Consider the following 21,094-nt stretch of genomic DNA (forward strand, 5'->3'; position numbering starts at 1 on the left):
TGGCCCAAGGTAAGCTAATGAGGCGTGGGGGGAGCAGTGGAGGCGAAGCTGGTGGTGGGTCCCCCCTTGTCTGGCGGGTATGGGCTGACGTAGTCGGGCGGGATCGTGGATCCGGGCTCTGGGGTTGAGCTGTGGCAGGGAGCGCTTGCGTCGGCGGCAGCGGAGAGGCCTCTAATGGCCGCCGTGGGAAGCGGGGCCAGGCCGGCACTTCCTGCGGGGCCCAAACGCCCAAGGAAGCCAGGCCTGGCCGCAGGGCGAGGGCGGGAAGTGGAACGGAGGCCCGGCGAGGGCGTGGCCAGAGCTGGGGGAGAGAAGTGCGAGGTGTCTCTCTTCCTGCCCCCCCCCGCCCCCAAGCCTCAGCCAGCCCACGGGTGGCACTGGGGACCTTGGTCCACCTGGCACTGACCCAGGGTTCTTCCGAGGTGCCTGACGTTGTGGGGCGAGACCCCCACCCCCACGCCTCCTCTTGCTGCATAGCCACCATCTTCAAACCCACTTTGTCCCAAAGTTCAAGCGAGTCCCCCCCTCCCCCCCAGTGGGTCCCTGGTCACCGTGGTGCGGGCTACGCCATGAGCCCTTACATGCACGGTCAGAAGCTTAAAGGACCAGCCGCGCCGAGGAAGATGAGGCTTTCTACAGCCTTCAAGTTCGTCTCAGAAACCCACAGCGGCAGCTGTCGCGTCCTAGGATGGGCTCCAGGTCGCTGACTCCGTGGCAGTGAGAGCGATGCCCACCCCGAGCCTCTCGCCGGTCTTTCCCCACCGCTGGACGTCCTCGGCAGGGAGCAGCGCCCCCTAGGGGTTCGGCCTCCACTGTGATCACATCACTGAAAGCTCATTTGGTTTGTATTCCAGGATTGTAGTTACCTTGAGCCCCTTATCCCACTGCCCCAGGGACCTGCAGGCATCACACCATGGGAGCATAACCACCACCCCCCACAATAACCACAGAGGCAAGACTGGGAGAGTCTGGCTTCCTATTTAGTTCTCATCACTGAGGGGCCCTGACACAGAGAAGGCACTTAAAACAGGCAGGTTACCTGACTCAGCCAACCATATCCTCCCACCCACCTCTCAATGCAGGACAGGAGGACAGCCCCATTTGCCATCCCCCTTGGCACTGGACGTGGGTCCCCTTTAACCGTGAGTCCCTGGGACAGACTGAGGCCTTGACCTCCAGCTCCAGCATGTAGGGGTAGTTCTACATGTCAGAGTCAGCTGGCTTGGTGTCCTGGGAGTGGCCCCCACTGGGGGGAGGGTGGTTGCAGGTTGGCACACAGAGTGGGGGGCAGTTTGGCCAGGCTTCCTAAAGACCCCTCAAGCCCCACATGAAGGCTCCCACATCCTACAGCTCCCCTCAAGGCACTAGTGAAGTGTGGGTGGTGGGGTAGGGCCACCCCAACTTGGCTGGTGGGCCAGGCAGAGGACTGGCACAGAGCAGGTGCTCAGTAGAAGGTTCTCAGCGAACGGACAGAGCAGAGGGCTGTGAAGGACATAAGAGCAGGCTGGGCACCCTTGGGCCCAGCTTGTTTCATTCAGAATATAGCAATTTAAAAAATGTAAAAATCCTCTCCCTCCCCCCCCCCCAATTTCCTGGCCCAGGGAAGGGCCAAGAGAGGGGTGTCTCTACCCCAGCCCCTCTGCCTCCCTTCCCCTCCAAGGCTATATACACATGTACATATTTATATGACACCTCCTGTAGTCCCCTCCACCCCGCTCACAGCTGGGCAGCCAAGCCCTGTGGATGGAGGGCTGGCCACAGGTGGCTGAAGGCAGATGCGAGGGGTGAGTTTTAGCTGAATGAGGGGTGAGTTTTGGCTGAACCGGCAGCAGCCCTCAGAGACGCTAACAGGTCGTGTCCCCTCCCCAGTGGGGAATGGCAGGACAACTTGGTCCCCAGGGAGGCCCTGGGGAGGGGGCCGGAGCAGCTTCTGCAGTTAGCTGTGAGCAAGGTTAGACCAAAGCAGCTGCCCAGGGTGGGGGCCCTGGACAGGCCTGGTCTGGAGAAGAGGCTCCATGCCTGGCACTTCTGCCCACTTTTCCTTGGCTAGGCCAGGGCGAGGGGCAGTAGGAACCCAACCTCCCAACAAAGCAATTGGGAGGGGCCCAGGGCCCCAATTTGGCAGCAAGAAACATGGCAGCAGAAAGGAGAGAGAACGAGGCCCGCAGGGTCCCCACAGGTCCCCCTGGAAGGCACAGGGGGTTCTAAGGCACTGACAACGGGGACCCTGGGGCTCACCCCTCTGGGTGCCACCTGCTATCCCTCTGTGCAGCCAGGGCAGGATGGTAGGGGAGGCGCCTGCTCCCTCTGGCACTGAGTGTGGTAGCCCGTGGGTCTGCTTAAGGAGGAGCAACAGGGCCCCGCCAAGTCCGAGAGTGCATGAGGAGGTGTGGGAGTCGCTCGGGGCCCAGTTTAGGCCCCCTCGACTGCACTAGCTCCCAGGCCGAGGCTGCCTGAGCACTGAGTACACGTCGTCCACGCGGCTGAGTTGCTCAAAGAAGGGGAGGAGGTCCTGGAGCTCCGTGTCACTCATGTTGTCGAACCACGAAGCCACTGGGACCTGGTGGATGGAGCGGGGTGGTAAGGGGGGCTGGTGGCTCTGAGCAGTGTCCAGGCCAGCCCTCGAAGTCAACTCTGGCCCTAGAACGCCCACCCCAGATGGTATCCCCCCTCCCATAGTTCTCACACGCTTGCGGGGGCAGAACCCACGGAGCAAAAGCAAAGCACCCCAACATTTCCTGCCCCTCCCCCCAGAGGCTGGGCCTTAAGAAGCTCATGGAGAAACGGGCATGAAAGACCATGGCATTTCCCAGGAACTTTTCAAAGCCCCCTCCTATTTCAGTGCCCTCCAGTGCCAATCAGGACCCATTCAACTGAAGCCTGTGGGCCACTTGGAGATCACTGCTCCCGGCCCGCACCCTGGACACCCAGTGGTCACTGGAAGTGCCAGCAGCAAGGAGCAGACAGACTCAGGATCCCCAGGGCAGGAGACGGCCCCTAGGGCAAGCCCACCAGCACTCACAGCATTGTCGGGGTGAAAGACATAGGAAGCCGGCGAGTTATCCAGGATCAGCACCCGGCGCAGGTCCCGGCCCAACCGGCTCAGGTCCTTTACATAGTTCCCCCGGTGGAAGACGCAAGACTCCCGGAAGAGCCGGGCCCGGAAGGCGCCCCACTTGTCCAGCAGGTCAGCTACTGGGTCTGCGTACTAAGGGATCCGGGAGGGAGGTCAGCTGGGGAGCAGTATGCTGGGGGTGGGGGTGGGGAGCTACTGGACAAGAGGGCTCACCTTGGCCAGGCTGGCAGTGAAGAGCACGCACTCAAAGAGCTCGCCCATTCGCTGCAGGAACTCATCCACGTGGGGGCGCTTCAGCACGTACACCTGCGGGGGTGCGCCAGTGAGGGGACTGCAGGCCACCGAGCCAGGGAGGCCATGGCTGGCCAGCTGGCTGATGGGGAGTAGGTGCGAGGAGATGGAGGGAGGGACATGGGAGGAAGGCTGGTCCCAGAGCCTGCTCGCACAACTGCCCAGACACTCCAGCTGCCCAGGGGCCCCTAAGCCACCCTCCAAAAAACATCAAAACGAACACCCCTGCCTTTCCTCGTGCGAGTCACTAATTCTGAGTCCCTCAGGCAAATGTTGGGAGGGGGTGCTGGAGTGGCCCCCTCACCCCAGAGCTGCAAGGCACCGGCTCCCGAGCCAAGTAATGAAGAACAGGCTTGAACACCACACAGCCTATCCTGAATTACTTGAACTGGGTCCCGGGCAGGGCGGGGCAAGGGGGACCAGAAGAGGACCCACTCTGCAGGGTGCAGCAAGTCCCCGAGGGTCTGTGTGGCTTGGACAAGCCTCACACCCTCTCTGGGCCTCTGGCTTCTGAGAACTAGCAAAAGCCCCTCCCTGGGTGCTCAGGAGGGGTGGGAGGAGCCTAGGATCTGGAAGGCCCCCAGTCAGTGTCTGCTGCCCCTCACCTGGTGGACCACCCCATCAATTTCCACAGGAATGATGAAGTCTGCGTTGTTCACAGGCTGTGGAGGGGAAAGAGAAGCTGGAACTGTTCCCAAAGCCCCATCAGGGTCATATACCAGCTTAGGTCACCCCCCCACCCCCCAACATACCCCCCAGACCAGGACCCACCTTGAACGAGCTGTGTACCAGGGTCTCGTCCAGGTCGATGACCACACAGATCTTGTCCGAGTCCTGGGCTTTGGCCTCTGGGAGCAGGTATTGGACTGGGGTCTGCTGGGGGGCAGCAGGGCTGGCTCAAGCACCCTCAAAGGCCTCAAGCCTTTACTCCCACCCCCTTTCCAAGTGTCACGGGGATGTGTGTGTGTGTGTGTGTGTGTGTGTGTGTATGTGTGTGTACACGACCACCTCCTCGCCCGCTTTGCTTCTGGGAATTCTGGTGTTCTGTCACCAAGTAGCAGTCTAGGGGACATAGAAGTCTGGGGCTTCTGGGGAAACAGCCCTCCCCCTGCTTCTTGGAGGAATCTTCCAGGACCTCCAGGCAGAGTCAGGGGCTCCTACCCCCAGTGAGCCTGTGTTCCTGCAGCCTGCACCTGGCCACCACGCACCTTAGGGACGGCACCATTCTCCTCCACCAGCAGGGGTGCCCCGCTGTGGGCAGGCAGGGCCTCGCTGTCATCACGACACACACAACAGAAGAGAGAGTGGAGGATGCCCCGGCCCCGGGGCTTCTGGGAAGCTGCTGACTTCTGGTCACCTGAAGCAGGGAGGCCAAGGTGGGGGTGGGCGTGCACACTGACTTGCATCTCAGCAGAGAGATGCCGAGGTTCCAAGCCCTGAGCTTGGAGGACCTGGTCTTCCCACTGCATCAAGGGAAACAGCAGGCCCCCGAAAATGCCCTCACCAGGGGCCCTGCTTCCATGTCTGCCCTCCAGGTCTGCAGAAACACCCCCTCCCCCTGTAGGGAGAAGGTTACCTGGCACGGAGTTCACAGTGCTCTTTCTTTTGTCCTCACAGGGGAGGGACCCTACAGATCACCTGGGACCTCCTGCCATCCTGCTCACCCCTGCTCCAGAGATCCTAGGTGGAGGAAGACTAGGGCCTGGAGCTCACCCACTCCAGCCTTCTCACCTTTTCCACCCTGCACCCCAAGTGTCCAAAGTCCTTGCACAGGCTGGGTCCACAGGCTGGGGGTGGGGACTTGCAGCCTGGGGCCAGTGTCTCTGGGCCATCTGTCAGCCCCGCCTTCACCTCCTCCCCACCAGGACCTCCAACCTGGAGAGACTGAGCCACAAGGCCACCCTCTCTCCAGCCCTCCGCCTCAGTTCCAGCCTGGACAAGAGATAGGCCCAGGCAGAGGGAGGGCAGATGGGAGTTGTAAAGGCTTTTAGAGCCTAAGGTCAACACCAGGGCAGGACCCTCAGAGCCCCCACGCAGGGACGGCCAGACGCCAGGCAGGGGTGTGTGCACAGGCCCAGTGCCCAGGGACATGCAGCCCGGTACACTGGTCCTGGAAAGGTCATAGGCGCCCCTTGGAAGCGCAGTTACCAGGAGGGGCTCTGCACCAGAGACGCGGAAGTTTCTGGGGAGCGCTGCTGAGTGTTGGCGGGAGATCCTACCAACCCTCCAGAGCCCTGAGCTCACTGTCACCTCTGCGCCCCTTCCCCGGGCCAGACAGCAGCGCGGGGTTGAGGGGCGAGGGGGAGGCGGAGTCTCAGCGGGTGGCCTGAAGGCGCCCTCTTCCACCCCTATCGCCCAGCCCCAATGGCGCCAATGGGGAGCCAGCCGTACTACGGGGGAGGGGCAGGCTGAACTCCGGGGCTGTGCACACCGCCAGCGAGAGATTCTGGGAGCTCCCAAAAGATCCCCTTCACTACCCTGCCTCAGTTTCCCCACCTAGGGAAGCTGCCAGCACACGAAAGGTGCAAGGCCCCGCCCCGCGCCTCTGCAAGTTCGAACTCCCTCCCGCTTTGGGAGCTCCCGGCTGGAATCTGTCTGGGCCGAGGGGCGCGCCGGCCTGGGAGGGTCCTGGTCCAGTCTCTTTCATTTTCCGGAGCCCGACTCTAGCCCACGCCCGCGGCCCCGGTACCTTTGCCCCGCAGCGGGCCCCGAGCCTCCTCCTTGGTGATCTGAGTAATGACGGCCGAGCTGTCCATGGGGCCGGGCGCTCTCCGCTCCGGCCAGACTCTGGCCCGGGCGCCCGGCCTCCCCCCCGGCTCGGGCCGGAATCGGGGCGCGGGGGGGAGGGGAGGGGTGGGAGGGAGGGATCCCCGCGAGCTTTGGAGGGGAGGGGAGCCAGCCTCGAGGGGGAGGGGGAGGGAGGGGGCGCGGAGGAAACTTTGTTACAACATGGAGTTTCCTCCCCGCGAGGCGGATGCAAACATGGAACCCGGGCGACGTTTCAAGGCTCCCCCTTAAAAGGGCAACGGCTTCGGCGTGACCGGGACTCGGCCGCCGCTTTCATCACTTCTGGGGCTGGCGCGGCTGGGCGGGCTGGGAGGCGGGTCTGGTTGGGTTCCTGCCGCGCTCCAGGGGGCGTCGCCTCCCTTCCTGCCGCCCGTCGGGCCCAGCCTCTGCGGCTGCGTGGCAGGCCTGGCGCCCAGCCCACCGTTCCAGGCCGGCGAGCGCCCAGGCCCAGGGACCGCCCCGGGCGCAGTGGGCGCCCACGCCCAGAAGGGCGGTGCAGCCCCACCCCTGCGCATTCCGGGGGCCCGAGACCCGTCTTTCTCCTGTGGGAAGCGGGAACCGTGCGGTTTTACCTGTAAGAGGGGTCTTCTCTCGCCCAGTCTTTGCTAGCTCCACACGGGACTTTGCTTTTAGATTGTAACCCTCAACTCGACCGCAGTCCTGGGACGAGGGGACCCGGGGCGGCTGGGCAGCGGAGCGGCCCAGCCCCCAGTTGTCCCCTGCCCGCCTTTCCTTGGGGCTCCTCTTGCGTCCGCGCCCGCACGGGCCACCTCGCGTTCCCACCGGTTGCAACCCAGCGCCTTGCTGCCTCAGGGCCCTCGTGCGTGCTGTTCCCGTCGCCTGAATTCCCTGGCCCTCGTGCAGAGCCAGATCCCCTCGATGCGACGCCACCTTGTCCTAGCGGCTTCCCCGGGTCCTGCTGCCCCATCCCCGCTCCAGCCCGTTGGAGGCTCATGTGTCCCCAGGGTCCCGGCACAGCGGGAGTTCTGGCCCCTGGCCCGGCTGTGGGCGCCTCTGGTGTCAACTGCTCGACTGAGGATTTGAAAACACCCGGTCCTGCCGGGTATGTGGGGGGGGGTCACAGCTCGGCCCGCGAGTTTCCACGCGCCACGTGCCCTCGCTAGGTGCCGTGGGTCTCTCGGGCCGTTTCTGCGCGTGTGTTTTTTTTATCATTACTACGAAGTGTTCACACGTTTTGAAAAATAAACCTGACGCCGAGCCTGGACAAACACGCCCCGGCACTTCCTTCCCCGCCCGCCGGGGTGGGGCGGGGCGGGGCGGGCGGCCGCGTCCTGTCCCGTCCTGTCCGCGCCGGAGCGAGCACGGCGCACGTCCGCCTGGCCGGCGGGGGAGCCAGGGCCTGCGCCCAGCGACTGCCCGCCTCCGGCACTTCTGCGCCCGCTGGGCGCCAGTCCGCGCTTCACCTCCCCGCTGCTCTTGCTTGGGCTTCGCCTTCTCCACACCATCTCGGCCTCCTCCGGACTTCCAAGGAGTGGCTGGCCCTCGAAGCGGGATGCCCTTAGAGGGGTGGGGCTCCAGCTTTATCTCAGGATGCCCCCCCTCTGCCTCCTTGACCCCCAAAAGGAAATGGGTGTTGATGGCCGGCCGAGCGCGGCCCTGGCCTCTCCTAGGCCTTCGCTCCTCCCTCAGTGAAGCATCCATCCCCGCGAGAGTCACTGAACTGGGTGGGCCGCTGTCCCCTACCCGCCCTGCAAGAGGCCACCTGAAGCTCTACACACCCACCCCCGCCCCTAGCACAGCCTCGTAGTCACCTCCAAACCCTTGGCTGGTGCAGGGTTTGGGGCCCTGGAGTAACAGCTGGAGTGGGGTGATTAGAAGTGAGGCCCCAGGGTCTCTGCAGTCAGGGGTTAGGTGGGGTCTTGGGAAGACCCGCTGAGCTGCTGTGAGCAGGCTTCGGAGTGCTTTAGGGTGGGGAGGGGTCAACTCTTTGCATTTCCTGACAATTTTTCTGGGGTCCACACCCAGGGGTCCTCCTTTCCCTCCGGAAGCTAGGGGTCACTTTGCGCCCTTAGAATGGAGCAAAGCCATGGGGCTGTGAGTCTGGCAGCCCAGGACCCCGGCTCCAGAGGCTACTCTGGACAAAGGTTTTCCGCTTCCCTAGCTGCCCAGTGGGGCCGGTATGAAGCCGTCCCTGGGGAGGCGCAGGGGGCCCTGGCCTGGGTCTCAAGGTGCCCAGGCTCTCTCCGCTGGAGGGGCTGTGCGGAGCATCGGCGGGATGGGCCCAGAGGCACCTCTTCTAAGTGAGAGTGTGCGGGGGAGGCCTAGCAATCGAGTGCCTGACCCTTAGCTGGCCTTCCGCCCCCCCCCATTTCCCTTGCCCCTCCATTCTGAGTCCTAGGTTTAACTGGTCTCAGATCAGCCTGCCTAGGCTATGAGGGGGGTGTCTTTTTACTGTCCACGCCCTCCCCCAAGATCTAAGAACTCCCCACAAGGCTTCTGGTCCCCACCCTTGTGCACACGACCTCATTCCTGGCAGCCATGGCCTCCGGGGCTAAGTACAGCCTTCCCCCATAGGCGGCCCGCGATCTCCATTGCCCTGAGTGAAAGCTGTGAGAGCAGCCGTGGCGCTTGCCTCCACGCGGGCCCCACTAACATCGTCGCCCTTTTAAGAAAGGAAATTCTTTTCATAAACAAGCGCCTCCACCAGAGCGCGGAGTAGCGCCACCCGCCCTGAAGGGTCCCAGAGAATTTGAGGGTTGCCTCTTAGCCAGCGCCTGCCCCGCGGCTCAACACAGGAAAGGGTCAGCGGCCGCGGCCGGCTGCGGATTCCCAGGCTGGGATTCTAGGGACTGGGCGAAGAATCTAGGGGAGCCTAGAAACGGCCCAGGGAGCGTCTCCAAAGAGCAGCTCCAGCTCGGGGCGAAGGGGCGCCCGGCCGCTCCCCCAGGGCAGAGTGGGTCGCCGCGGGAGTCACCAAGCTATCCTATACTTAACCGCTCCCAGAAGACTTCTGGGCCCCTGGGGACTTAGATTCCAGTTCCATCTTCCCCATCCCCTTGAGGCCGGGAGGGGTGAGGCGGAAGCCAGGAATGCAGACGCTCCGGGTCCGTCCCTGTCTCTAAGGGGAGGTGGGAGTCAGCGCTTCGGGAGCGTTCACAGTGCCGCGCGTGCCAGGCTGCACCGTCCAGTTCACTGGGGAAATGGCAAATGAATTGGGCCTCGGACGCAGGCAAGACTCATGGGTTCTTTTCAAGTGGTGCCTGTAGAAGGGAGAACCGGGCTCCCACTTTGCTAACTGGAAAATGGGTTGTGGGCAGGATAGGGGGCTACTTGGCTTCAGCTTCTCTGGTGTTTGGGTGAAAAGTCAACTGCTCATCAGATAATATTTTCAGTGCCATTTTGGAGCTTGTGCCCTGTCCCTTACTGGGCTGGGGTCAAGAAATATTTTTGAATAATTAAAAAATAAACCAACCCAAGTGCCAGGCATTGTGCTCACGTGCTTTCTTTCCATACATCACATAACAAAGGCAGCAATTCCCGTCTGATAAATGAGTGTGGTCACACCTAGAGTTAAGTCACTTGCTCAAGGCCACAGCAGCAGGTCCAGATTGGGATCCCAAGTGCACCTGTCTCCATAGGGCTGCCTCCAAGACCCTGTTTTTTCCAGGCAGACAGGCCAGGCCCGGGTCCCTGTGCTTGGGGGTGGCTCATCCCGCTGTGCCCCCCCTTTCCTGCATCAGGTCAGGGAGCCCATACAAGAAGTGCTGGTGGGAGCTGTGAGCCAGGAAGGTGGCCCCGTGGGCAATACAACAGGTCCAGACCTGGGGAGGAGACAGTGGCCATGAGTGGGGCAGGGATGTCCAGGGAAGCCCCCGGGGAGTTTCCCTTCCCTCTGCCCTCCCCCCTCTCCTCCCTTGCCCACTTTCTCCACTTCCCCAATGCCCAAGGCACCACTGGGACCCATAGTACCAGGTAGATAGTGATGCCCAGGTAGGCAGCGGCCAGCAGAGCTACAAGAGCAAAGTAGGCCGGGTGAGGGAGATTGAGCACGTAGCTGATCACTAAGTAGAGGTTGATGGCGCAGATCAGCGCCATGATGAAGGAAGTGATGGCCTTGCTTACCCTGGAGACAGAAGGGGGTCTTAGGACTGGCTGGGGCAGTGAGGCCTCTCCTCTCCCACCCACCTCCCCTCTGCCTCTGGTGCTCACAGCCCACCTAGAGCTCCAAGGAGGGGAGGAGACAGGAAAAGCCAAGTTTGTAGGGCCTAGCTTAAGCCCTCACCCACTCTGCCCTCCATGGCCCTCCTGAGCGTGCAGGCTGCCCACTGGCCTGCGCCTAGAAAGAACATGAATGAGCATGCGCACACGGGCACACACGCGTACACACACAGGCACCAGTCACAGGCCTACTTCTAGCTGCCAGCCTTTCAGGGCTCCAAGGCTGAAGTGGGCAGGAGAGTGGGAGGCAGGATGGCTCACCGGCCGTTGGCAAACTCGTGCATGAGCTCGGGCATGCTGGTGAACGTGAGGATGGGCAACACGGCACAGGGAAGCTGCGGATGACAGGGCAGGTCAGCTGAGGGCCTGCCCCTGCCCTCAGATGGAGGGGGGCTCTGGGCCTCCTCTGCCCTCCCTCCTGGGGCCCTTTGGGCAAGTCCCTGAGTACCCTGGACTTCAATTTCCCCATCTTAGTGCCTCCCAAAGCCTCCGGCACAGGTGGCTTGATTTTGAATCTCAGCTCATTGGGCAGCTGTATCAGTTTCCCCCTCTGTGAAAGGAGGCTGTGGAGGTCCCCGCTCGCTACCCTGCATGGCTGGTGGGGATGAGGTGAACCAGGAGGCGAGACGGCGTGTTTGTGGTGGTTTGGTGGAGCTCAGAGGCGGGGTGCAGGGGCCCCCAGCTCACCAGCAGGCTCTGCAGAACGTTGAGTATGTCATTGAGGTCTGACAAGTTCTGGAGGTCCTTGAAGACAGCCACCAGCACAGTGGGCAGGATGGCGCAGGACCGGGTGAGGAGGACGCGGGCGAAGCGGGACCACCGCAGCTTCAGGAAGCCCTGGGTGGAGGTTGGGCATTTGGGGGGTGGGCAGTGGCCAGGGCTGGGGATTCTAGGGGAGACCTTTCGCTTCCAGGGACTCCTGTGCTGTTCTGTGTATGAAGTGGGGTACAGTTCTGACCCTAGGTGGCAGAAAGGGGTACGTGAAAGGGATGGGGTCTCCCTCCCACGGTTGGCGGCTAAAGAGGAAACAAGTTTGGGTAAATGGTCATATCAGTTGCCTCGTTCCTCTGAACCCCAGTTTTCTCATCAGTAAAGTGGGGTGTGTAAACAGCACCCTCAGGCTGCTTCAAGGGCCCAGAAGCCCGAAGGTTGTGCCCCCTGAGGGCTTGTAGTGTTTGGACTCTGGCCCACCTCCATCACGAACTGTCCCGCGTAGGTCCCCGTCATGGTGGAGCTCTGCCCTGCGGCCAGCAGCCCCACAGCCCAGATATAGAGGGCTGCAGGCCCAAAGAGACAGCCCAGGATCACTCCCTGTGTGGGGGGAGGGTGGGAACCATGTGGTCAGACTGGTGGCCCTGCCCCTGATGGGCAGGATGAGGGGGTTTTGTCCTGCCCTCCCCACCTTGTCCAGTGCTCACCCCTTGGTAGATGTCCACGGCCACGGTCTGGTTGTTCTGGGGGAAGTTGTTGGCGTAGTCAGGGAGGCTGCTGTTGGCACAGATGTTGAACTGCGGCACCAGGACAAAATTCCAAAACTCAAAGTCATTGCCATCCAGTGGAGAGCACCTCCTAGCTACCCTGCAGGACAGGGCAGAGCTGCCCCGTGGCCCCCAGGGTGTAGCTCTTTATGGCAATAGACTAGTTCAGCTTTCTCCCGTCACGGACAGGAGGAGAGGCAAACAGTCAGCCTCTTAACAAGGCAAGAGCAGAAGGCTGGCCCACATGTAGTTTGGCAAAGCCCCATCTTCCTCCAGGAGAGTGGCAGGTGGGTTTGAACTGCTGACCTTGCAGCTTAGCGTCCCAACGAGTAACTATTACTCCATGAGGTCTCTGGAACTCAGTGCAGTTCTACCCTGTCTTACAGGCTCACTACGAGGCAGCTTCGACTCAATGGCAGCAAATGAGTCCTGGAATCCCTTTGAGGTTTGTAGGGATGATGTGGGGCACATAGGCAGTGCTGTCTAGATGTTTGTTGTAATTATTTGTTACAAATTATTTGTTACAAATACATGCATGAGGGTGGAGGGAGGGTGGGGTAGAAAGGGAGAACCAATTACAGGGATCTACATATAACCTCCTCCCCGGGGGAACGGACAACAGAAAAGTGGGTGAAGGGAGGCATCGCACAGTGTAAGATATGACAAAATAATAATAATTTGTAAATTATCAAGGGTTCATGAGGGAGGGGGAGTGGAGAAGGAGAGGAAAAATGAGGAGCTGATACCAGGGGTTTAAGTGGAGAGCAAATGTTTTGAGAATGATGAGGGCAACGAATGTACAAATGTGCTTTACACAATTGATGTATGTATGGATTGTGATAAGAGTTGTATGAGCCCCCAATAAAATGATTTTAAAACGAGCAAACAAACCCACAAATACATGCATGCATGAATAAGATGAGGGACTTCACAAAGTTTTTGAAAAAAAGATAATGGATTTTTTCCCCACAAACTTTTGAAGCCCCTCATATTGTCTCTCTCTCTGTTGTTGTTTTTAAGATGCCAACTGTCCTAATTAACTTTTTATTTTTAATCATTTTATTGGGGGCTCTTACAGCTCTTATAACATTCCATACATCAATTGTATCAAGTATAATTATACCTATATTGCCATCATTTTCTAAACATTGACTTTCTATTTGAGCTCTTGGTATCAGCTCTTCTTTTTTTCCCCTTCCTCCCTCCATCCCACCTGTTATCTTTTTTTTTAATATAATTTATTTTTTATTTTTGTTTTTTAACATTTTATTAGGGACTCATACAACTCTTATCACAATCCATACATATATACATCAATTGTATAAAGCACATCCCTACATTCTTTGCCCTAATCATTTTCTTTTTTTTTTTTAACATTTTATCTCTTTTTTGATATGACTTTGTTGCCCACTTTAAAATTGAGAAGATTGCAAATGCGAGCCCCCAACCCCAGCTTCTCTTAGATGTAGGAGTGCCGCTGTCACTACAGGGGCCGCCTACTAGAAGGGACTCATGCTGCCCTACAGTCGCAGCTTCCCACAACCATGCCTGGCCCCATGACACACCATCACCACCTCTAGTTAGACCTCATGCCTTGCCTGAGGGGCAGAGTGAGCCAAGGGGAGGTCAGTGGCAGAGTCCACGTCCCAGGTAAGCACTCAACACTGGCCAGCAAGTGTCATAGCCCCCAGGACAGACCTCCAGGGACAGAGGTCACAGCACAAAGGGCACCTGGGCTAATGCAATCCTCTCCCCCAATCCTATCCCATGCCCCCTCCCACCCCACCCACCCCCTGGAATTTCTTGCTAGCAATGTCCACATTGGACACGTGTTTGTTAACTTATTCCCGCTGGGTGGCCCCCTCCCCATGTAAGCTCCTAGACTCTAGCACCTAGAAGGTCTTTATAGCTCCTGGGTCTGGGACCCCAGCTCATACGAACAAATACTCAGCATAGATTTGCTAGTGAGTGACAGCCAGTTGCTGACACTGAAGATTATCGGGAGAGTCCAACTGCCTGCCCCTTTCCAGCTCAGGCTCCTGCATGGGGGACCCTCCGCCTTCCCCCTTCCCCAATGGAAGCTCCCACTGAGGTGAGGCTGCACATCGGGCCCACCCTCCACTGCCCCGGAGTCTGCTCCTTCCTTCAGCCTGCTCCCTGGCAACCCACTAGTGTAGGCTTGGCCCTCAAAGAGCCTGCTGGGAGTCTGGTGAACTGGGGCCAAGTCACAGCTCCTTCCCCAAACCAGTGCCCAGAGAACCAGAGGGAACAATGCCTGAGACCCCAGCAGGGCTGGCTTGCAGGTATGTGGTGTGTGTGTGTGTGTGTGTGTGTGTATGGTGTGGGTTTGGTGTGAAGTCTTGCCTCACCGCGGCCTGGTTGGTTTGGTGGTAGAAGGCCTGCCCAAAGACAGCCATGACGAAGAGGTTGATGAAGAAGGAGACAGAGAGCGCAATGATGGCCTCAATCAGGAAGTACTTGTTGGCCTCGCGGACGTCCGTCCGTCGGGTCCTGTCAATCTCTCGAGACTGGGGGCAGAGGGGAGAAAAGGGCCACGTTTATCAGTCACCCAGTGGCACCCCCACACCTCTGCCTGTGTTACCCTCAACTCCAGTTCCTCTGAAACCCCCTGCAGGGCAGTCTGGGAAACAAACGTTGGTCCCACATGTCTGCCTTTGCCACTGGGGCTGGCTCAGAAGTGACCAACTGCGTGGATGAAGGAAGGCCTCTGAGACCAGGATGACTTGACCCCACCCTGTCTGCCCTCCACCGGGGAGCAGCCTGGGGCCTTGAACTCACTGCCCCATGCCTGGGCCCATTTTCTCCCTTCAGATCTCAAAGATGGCCTTTCTTGGGTGAGCTTTCTGCAGCCATCCGCCCCTCTCCTTCTCCTCTGTTGGTGACCCTACAGCTCTGGCCCCTTTCCCCCCATCCTTTCCTTTCCTGCCCACTCTTCAGTCTCCTCCCTGAGAAAGAGACCGCAAGTTCAAGGAGGGCAGCAGCCTGATCTTTCTCATCCTTTCTCTCACCCACATCCCCTCCCCCCTCACAAAGAGCCTCCCCACAGCAGAGGGCGGGGCTCCAGGCTTTAGGGCGGGGCCAGCGAGGTGCTAAGGGGTGGGGCATCTGCCCATGCCTCGCCCTCGGCTCACCTTCACCAGGGCGGAGTGCAGGTAGATGTTGTGGGGCATGATGATGGCCCCCACGATGCCCACGGCCTGCAACAGCTCGGGCTGCCCGCAGCCCGAACACGAGGGCAGAAAAAGACCACGAAGAAGGAGTCCCTGCTCCGGACGGACCACCACATACTGCGGGGTGGAGCCCCGTCAGGTCCAGTACCCGCCTTCCCTGCCCTCCATCCCCCCATGCCCCCAGGAACTCCGCATTTCCCAGGGACCTAGACGGGTGGTCGGGTGGTCGTGGTGCCCCTCTCCCCACCTCGTAGCCGAAGGTCAAGGCCATAATGGTAATGAGGAGTCCGAAAAAGGCTTCCAGTTTCCGCAACCCTAGAGGGAGGATGGAGAGGCCGAGGCTGCCACTGGGAACGCACAGGTTCGCAACCTCCCTAATACTGCGACCCTGTCATACAGTTCCTCATGTTGCGGGGACCCCCCAACCATAAATTATTTTCATTGCTACTTCATCACTGTCATTTGCCAACTGCTGACTCAGCATCACCTCCCAAACACCCAGTGAGGTCTGTGCTATTATTAGCCCCAGGCTCCAGGTGAAGACTGATGTCCCAGAGATTCTCCAAGCTAGGCTAACAGAACCCAGACAGGAAGGCAGGCCTGCAGCCCCTCTGCCGGCACAGAGCTCCTGCAGTGACCGGCCCCTGCGCCCAGCGCTCCTGCGCCCCTCACCTTTCTGCTCAAAGACCAGGGACACAGGGAGCCACCGACCCACCGTAGTTGTCCAGGAAGAGGAAGAAGAAGGTGTCCACGATGGTGATGAGCACCCCGCCCCAGAGAGGAATTCTGGAACCAGAGGGGCTGGGTCAATCCAGGCTGTTCCAGGGGCCTAGGACCGCCACCCTCAGTCTGGAGCCGGTGGGGTCTGGGCACTGAGGCAGGAGCAGGGGAGTGTACTCAGGGGAGGGCTGATGGGGGCATGGGGGAGCCCCGAGCAGAGCTTGGGCCCATGGTCCACAAGTCTGTACCCCTCCCGTGCTGTGTGACTTTAGACAAGTCATTTTAGGGGTTAAAGCCTCAGTTTCCCCATCTGGCAAATGAGGCCACAGCTTCCTGGCTGGAGACTGCAGGCCAAAGGAGACTCAGGGACAATCAAGGCCTGGGCTGGCAGCTGGCGTCCTTCACCCCCAACCTTCCCCCCCCCCACCCCCCGGGGCTGAGTGGCTCACGCTCCTGGAGGCAGTACCGTTCTGCCGACAGCAGATGGATGGCAATGGCCGTACCAATGACCTCCTGCATGTCGGAGCCCACAATGGCCAGCTCGATGGTCAGCCAGAGGAAGACACGGGGGACCTATGGGGAGAGAGGAGACTGACACCCAACTGTCCGCTGCCTCAGCTTGACCCTGGGGTCCCTCCACACGCTGCCCTGTGCGGGCCTGGAAGTCTGTGGCTTAGGCAGCCCTGCAAGACAACCCTGGTGCTCCGCAGCTGCCAGCTGGCCTCTGTAGCAGGCACGGATGGGGGCTGGAAGGTGGGCAGGGCTCCCAATGTGGCTGTGGCTGCAGTAAGGGTGGTGGCCACTTCGGCCGTGGCGGCCAGGGTGGCTCCTGTCCAGGGATACGGCAGCTTCCTGATTCCTGGGATAGCTCCCGGTCCCTTGTGCCTCCAGCCCCGCTGACACCGTTGCTGCTCAGTGCCTGAATGATGGATGTGCCCTTTGAAATGTCCAGGGGCTTCCTCTCTGTGTCCCCGAGTAGACCCTGACTATGCAATAGCTGTGTCTCCGAAGCCCACCGCCCACCTCCCAGCCCCCTGGCCAGCCCCTAGTTGACATCCGCTTGGTTCTCGCCCGGTACCACTCACTTCCCGGTGTCAGTTTCCCCTCTGTGACCTCCTGCCGGTACCTCCTGCCGTTTTCCCACTGTGACCAAGAGTTTGAGTCTCATCTACTCAAGGAGGCGGGAGCCCTAGTGGTGCAGTGTTTAAACGCCGGGCTGCTGGCAAACGGCGCTACAAAACCACCAGCGGCTCCAAGGGAGGAAAATGAGGCTTTCTACTCTCAGAAAGCCCAGACTCAAACCCACACTGCTCATGTGGGTAAAGCCTCATCTTCCTCCCTGGAGAGGCTGGTGGTTTTGAACTGCTGACCTTGTGGTTAACAGCCCAACACAGAACCACTCTGCCACCAGCATTCCTCTGAGACACCCACAAGGGTCATTCTGCCCTGGTCCTCTATAAGTCCGAGTCTACTGCATGGCAGTGAGGAAGGATGGCTCTGTTCGATCGTGGCCGCTTCAGAACCTCACCTTTGGGTAGTAGAGATGGCAGACCTCGCCCAGGTCCTTGCCTGTCACCACGCCCAGCCGAGCTGCCAACCGCTGGCAGAGCAAGCCCAACACCGTGGCCCATAGCAGCACCCAGAGCAGCTGTGGGGGAGGCAGGGGAGGCCTTCAGCCAGAGGGGCCTTTCTCAGGTCACCAAAGGGGCTCCTACAGTCAGCTGGGACACTCCTTTGAGGGAGGGTGGGGGCAGGGAGCTGGGACAAAGCAACACAGACACCCCACCCTCTGCAGGGCTTGCCTGGGGATCCCCTCCTGGGCAGAGGATCAAGAACCTCTCCCCTGTCTCCACGGACCACCCTCCCCCCTGCCACCCCAATTCAGTCACTTTGAAGCCAGCCACTGCGCCAGCTTGCAGGTCCGATTCAATGTTTCCTGGATCCAAGAAAGCGATGCTCATGAGAAAGCCTGGCCCTGTGAAGGCCCACAGCTTCCGCAGGCTGAACGTGCCCTGGGCGGGAGGAAAAGGAGGTTCTAGGTCTGGGTGGGTGGCAGCCAGCCCGGGCAGCCCCTGCTTCCCTTCCTGGCCCCACATCAGCTGACCCTGGGGCTGTCCCCAACACACATGTCACACCCAAAGCAGGCCAGGGTGGTGGGGATGTGAGAAGGGGGGATGACCGCAGATGGCCTGCTGAGTCACTGAGACCTGCTCTCAGGATCTGTCACGTTCTGTAGCCTGCGCCTGACCAGCCTGCCTTCTCAAGGTCCTGAATCAGCAGAGCTTCAAACAGGGGCTTTTCAGGGGGCAGGTCTTTCTCATTCCGCCCCCAGCCCACAGGGCCTCTTGCTCTGCTGGGGTCCTCCAGCCCTACCCTGGCCCAGGACAGGAGATCCTCTGAAGATCCTAGAAGCCTGCAACCTCCGCCCTGATTCCTCCTACCCTTATCTGAGCCCTTTCTTTTGATGCGGAAACAAGTACCCAAAGCTCCAATCCAGAAAGCCATGTATAAGTGTTAGCCAACCATTGAACCCAAAGTGCTGGGGACAGAGCAAGAAGGGGGTAGCTGCCACTGTCTCTCAGAGAGCCCCCCACCCACTGCCTCCAGCCTAGATGCTCCACGGACCCTGCAGAGCCCTGAGAAGTTTACAGCATTCTCACCGGGTCCGCATCCGGAATGGAGATCTTCTCACTCAGATAGGTCTCTCTGGCAGACTCTGGGCTGGGGGGGCTGGAGATGGAGCCATAGCTGGACCTGCTCGGCCTTTGGGGATGCCTGTCGTCTGCAAGGGGTCCCATGAGGCATGGTGAGTGACCTGTCTCTTTCTGGAGGCCCTGGGGTAAAGCCCTCTGCCACAGCCCCGTCTTCTTTCCAGCAAAGTACAGACATCAAGGGCCACTAAGCAGGAGGCCCTGACCCATGCTGGCCCCATCACCTCCACCCCTCAGCCAACCTGCCAGCGGAAGATGTGTGTGTGTGTGTGTGTGTGTGTGTGTGTATACGCTTTAGAAGGACACTCTGCTCCTTGTGAGCACAGACACCCCCAATCTAGATCTCTCCCTTCCTTCCACCCCCACCCCACCATGAAGAATGAGGAGCAAGACCCTAGTTTCTGCAGAGCATGAACCAAGGTGAGGGGGCCGCCACGTCAGCTCCCACATCCCCCGCCCCCCTCATCCAGCAGCCGAGAAAACGGACAGTGCCTTGACCAGACCTGGGCTCCATCCCGATCCCAGAGGTGGCTGCTCACCTGTCATGAGGCCTGCGGGCGTCAGGTCCACTCTGGGTGTGGGTGGAGTGCTGGGCTGCTCCTTGGATGGAACCCCCTCTCTGTGCCCTGGCACATGTGAGCCAGTGGCTGCTCCTTCTCCTGCACATCCTTGGTGCACCCCGCCAGTCGGTCTCCATCTCTTACATCATCACTCTCACACAGGATGTTGTGAAACTCTTTCCAAAGGCAGAAGTGGCTGCTCTGGCGGAAGGGTCTGGTCACCCACAGCATGGACTTCTGTCTCTGCCCTCTGTCCCACTCTGTCCCCAGCCCCCTTCCAGGCACCATGCTCTGTGACTCCCTGTTTCACACTGATTTCACTGATTTCCTGCCGCTTGGGTGCTATGACCAGATCACACGACTGGACTGGCATCCTCACCATCTCCCAGCAGCCCCAGAGCACACGCCCGAGCTGCCAGAGCCCCCTGGCCACAGGTCGGCCTGACGACAGAGAGTCCTCATGACTACATAGGTGTGGGCTTTCCATTGGGTGACTCAGTGGAAAAGATTCCGGCATGACCACAGGGACAGGCACTGAAGACGCAGGCCAAGGGTAATCGCACAAGAAGGGAGGGCTAGAAGTGGAGTCGGGGCACTGGGGGGGGGGGCGTAAGGACCCTGGGGGGGTCAGGGCACTCGGGGGGGGGTCAGGGCACTGGGGATCAGGACACTGGGATTCTGGTCCTGTTTGTGCCATTGATTGATTTGACATTGCAATCAGTCTGTGACCCTTGTGTGATCATCAGCTTCTTCAGTTAAATGAAGGGCCCAAACTAGCCAGGCGACCAACAAGAGCAAACCCACAGCTGTTGAGTCAATGCCAACTCAGAGTGACCCTAGGACAGAGCAAGGGTGCCCCAGAGGGTTTCCAAGGCTGTAATTCTAATGGAATTAAAGTGGCTACATTTTTGTCCTGGACAATGGCTGTGGATTGGAACAGTCCGCCTTTTGGGGGAGCGGCTAAGCACTTAACCGCTGCACCACCAGAGCCTAGCCGAGCAGTCAGACCTCAGGAGTCTAAGGAAGACAGATGCGTCTGGTGCTGGTGAGGGATATTGAAAGTGCCTTTGGCAAAAGAGCAAACAGCGCTGTCTTGGAAAAAGTACACCTGGAAGGCGCCTTAGAAGCGAGGACGATGAGATGTCTCATCTCCTTGGAGGTGAGATGTCATCTCCCGTTCTTGGGACACATTATCAGGAGAGACCCAGCCAGGCAAAGGCCATCGTGCTTGGTAAAGTAGAAGGTCACTAGGAAAGAGGAAGACCCTCGGAACAGGGTGGACCCCATGGCTACAGCAGTGGGCTCAGGCATCATAACAACGGGGATGCTGCAGGACCGGGCAGTGTCATGTCCTGTTGTACATAGGGGTCATTGGAGCCCACTCTGTGATACCGAACAAGCCCTGGTAGCCCACAGGTCAGCAGTTTGAAACCACCAGCCCCTCCGAGGGGAAAAGATGAGACTTTCTTCTTCCGTAAAGATTTTCATTATGAATCAATTCAATAGCATTGAGTTTGGCTTTTGGTGTTTGGATGGTCGACCAAGGGTTTGGTGTGGAAGGAGGACAGACGGGTGAGAGAAACGAGGTGACAGATTGTGCATAAACATCTGAGTGTCGAGTGGTGCGTTCCTCCAGGTTGACTCGAGAAACAAATTCATAGACATACACACACATATAGGAAAGAGCTTTCTATACAAGAACAATTGGGGGGAAAAAAAGGACAATTTAATTTTGAGAAAACATCCCAGTCCATTCCAGATCAAGTCCACAAAACCGATATCAGCCCATATGTCTGGTACCAATCTAGAAATTCCTCTTCAGACTCACACACCCATGCAGTGACGCCGAGTGCAGGAAGATCATGGGCCAGTGGCTGGAGAGTCTTGTGGATCCAGTGGTGATGGAAGCATCTCAGTGCTGGTGTGGGTCTCCACATGGCCCCTCCAGCTCCAGGGCTCTGGCTCCAGGAATGTGAAACAGAGAGAGTATGTGTCCCAGCTCCAGGGAGGAAGAAAGGAGTTCCCAGAATCCTCAGGAGCAGGCCATGTCCACACCCAGGCCTCATTGGCTATGACCTGATTGACAGGCTAGACGCTGCCT

General features: G+C 59.5%; 2 protein-coding genes across 3 annotated transcripts; both read right to left on the reverse strand.

The window, feature by feature from the left end:
• Positions 1-959: 959 nt before the first annotated feature.
• On the reverse strand, positions 960-6,460 carry CTDSP1 (CTD small phosphatase 1). Of its 2 annotated transcripts, none has more exons than XM_075529287.1 (7): positions 6,057-6,460; positions 4,576-4,724; positions 4,139-4,243; positions 3,973-4,029; positions 3,290-3,382; positions 3,023-3,208; positions 960-2,560 (listed from the first exon to the last, which is right to left on the reverse strand). In XM_075529287.1, the coding sequence occupies exons 1-7, from the start codon at positions 6,121-6,123 to the stop codon at positions 2,432-2,434; spliced, it is 786 nt and encodes a 261-aa protein (XP_075385402.1). In that variant the 5' UTR covers positions 6,124-6,460; the 3' UTR covers positions 960-2,431. The 2 variants fall into 2 exon arrangements, with proteins under 2 accessions (XP_075385402.1, XP_075385403.1); XM_075529288.1 differs by having other exon boundaries at positions 4,139-4,240; positions 6,057-6,458.
• Positions 6,461-9,617: 3,157 nt separating this feature from the next.
• SLC11A1 (solute carrier family 11 member 1) lies at positions 9,618-19,099 on the reverse strand. The gene is made up of 15 exons (XM_075528990.1): positions 18,973-19,099; positions 18,383-18,504; positions 17,612-17,734; positions 17,251-17,370; positions 16,189-16,295; positions 15,718-15,788; positions 15,250-15,317; positions 14,964-15,119; positions 14,181-14,339; positions 11,752-11,841; positions 11,525-11,644; positions 11,021-11,170; positions 10,595-10,668; positions 10,085-10,238; positions 9,618-9,936 (listed from the first exon to the last, which is right to left on the reverse strand). Exons 1-15 carry the CDS (start codon positions 18,977-18,979, stop codon positions 9,823-9,825), a joined length of 1,635 nt encoding a protein of 544 aa, XP_075385105.1. The 5' UTR covers positions 18,980-19,099; the 3' UTR covers positions 9,618-9,822.
• Between the last annotated feature and the right edge of the window lie 1,995 nt (positions 19,100-21,094).

The sequence above is a fragment of the Tenrec ecaudatus genome, chromosome 13 (genome assembly GCF_050624435.1).
Source record: "Tenrec ecaudatus isolate mTenEca1 chromosome 13, mTenEca1.hap1, whole genome shotgun sequence".
NCBI lineage: Eukaryota > Metazoa > Chordata > Mammalia > Afrosoricida > Tenrecidae > Tenrec > Tenrec ecaudatus.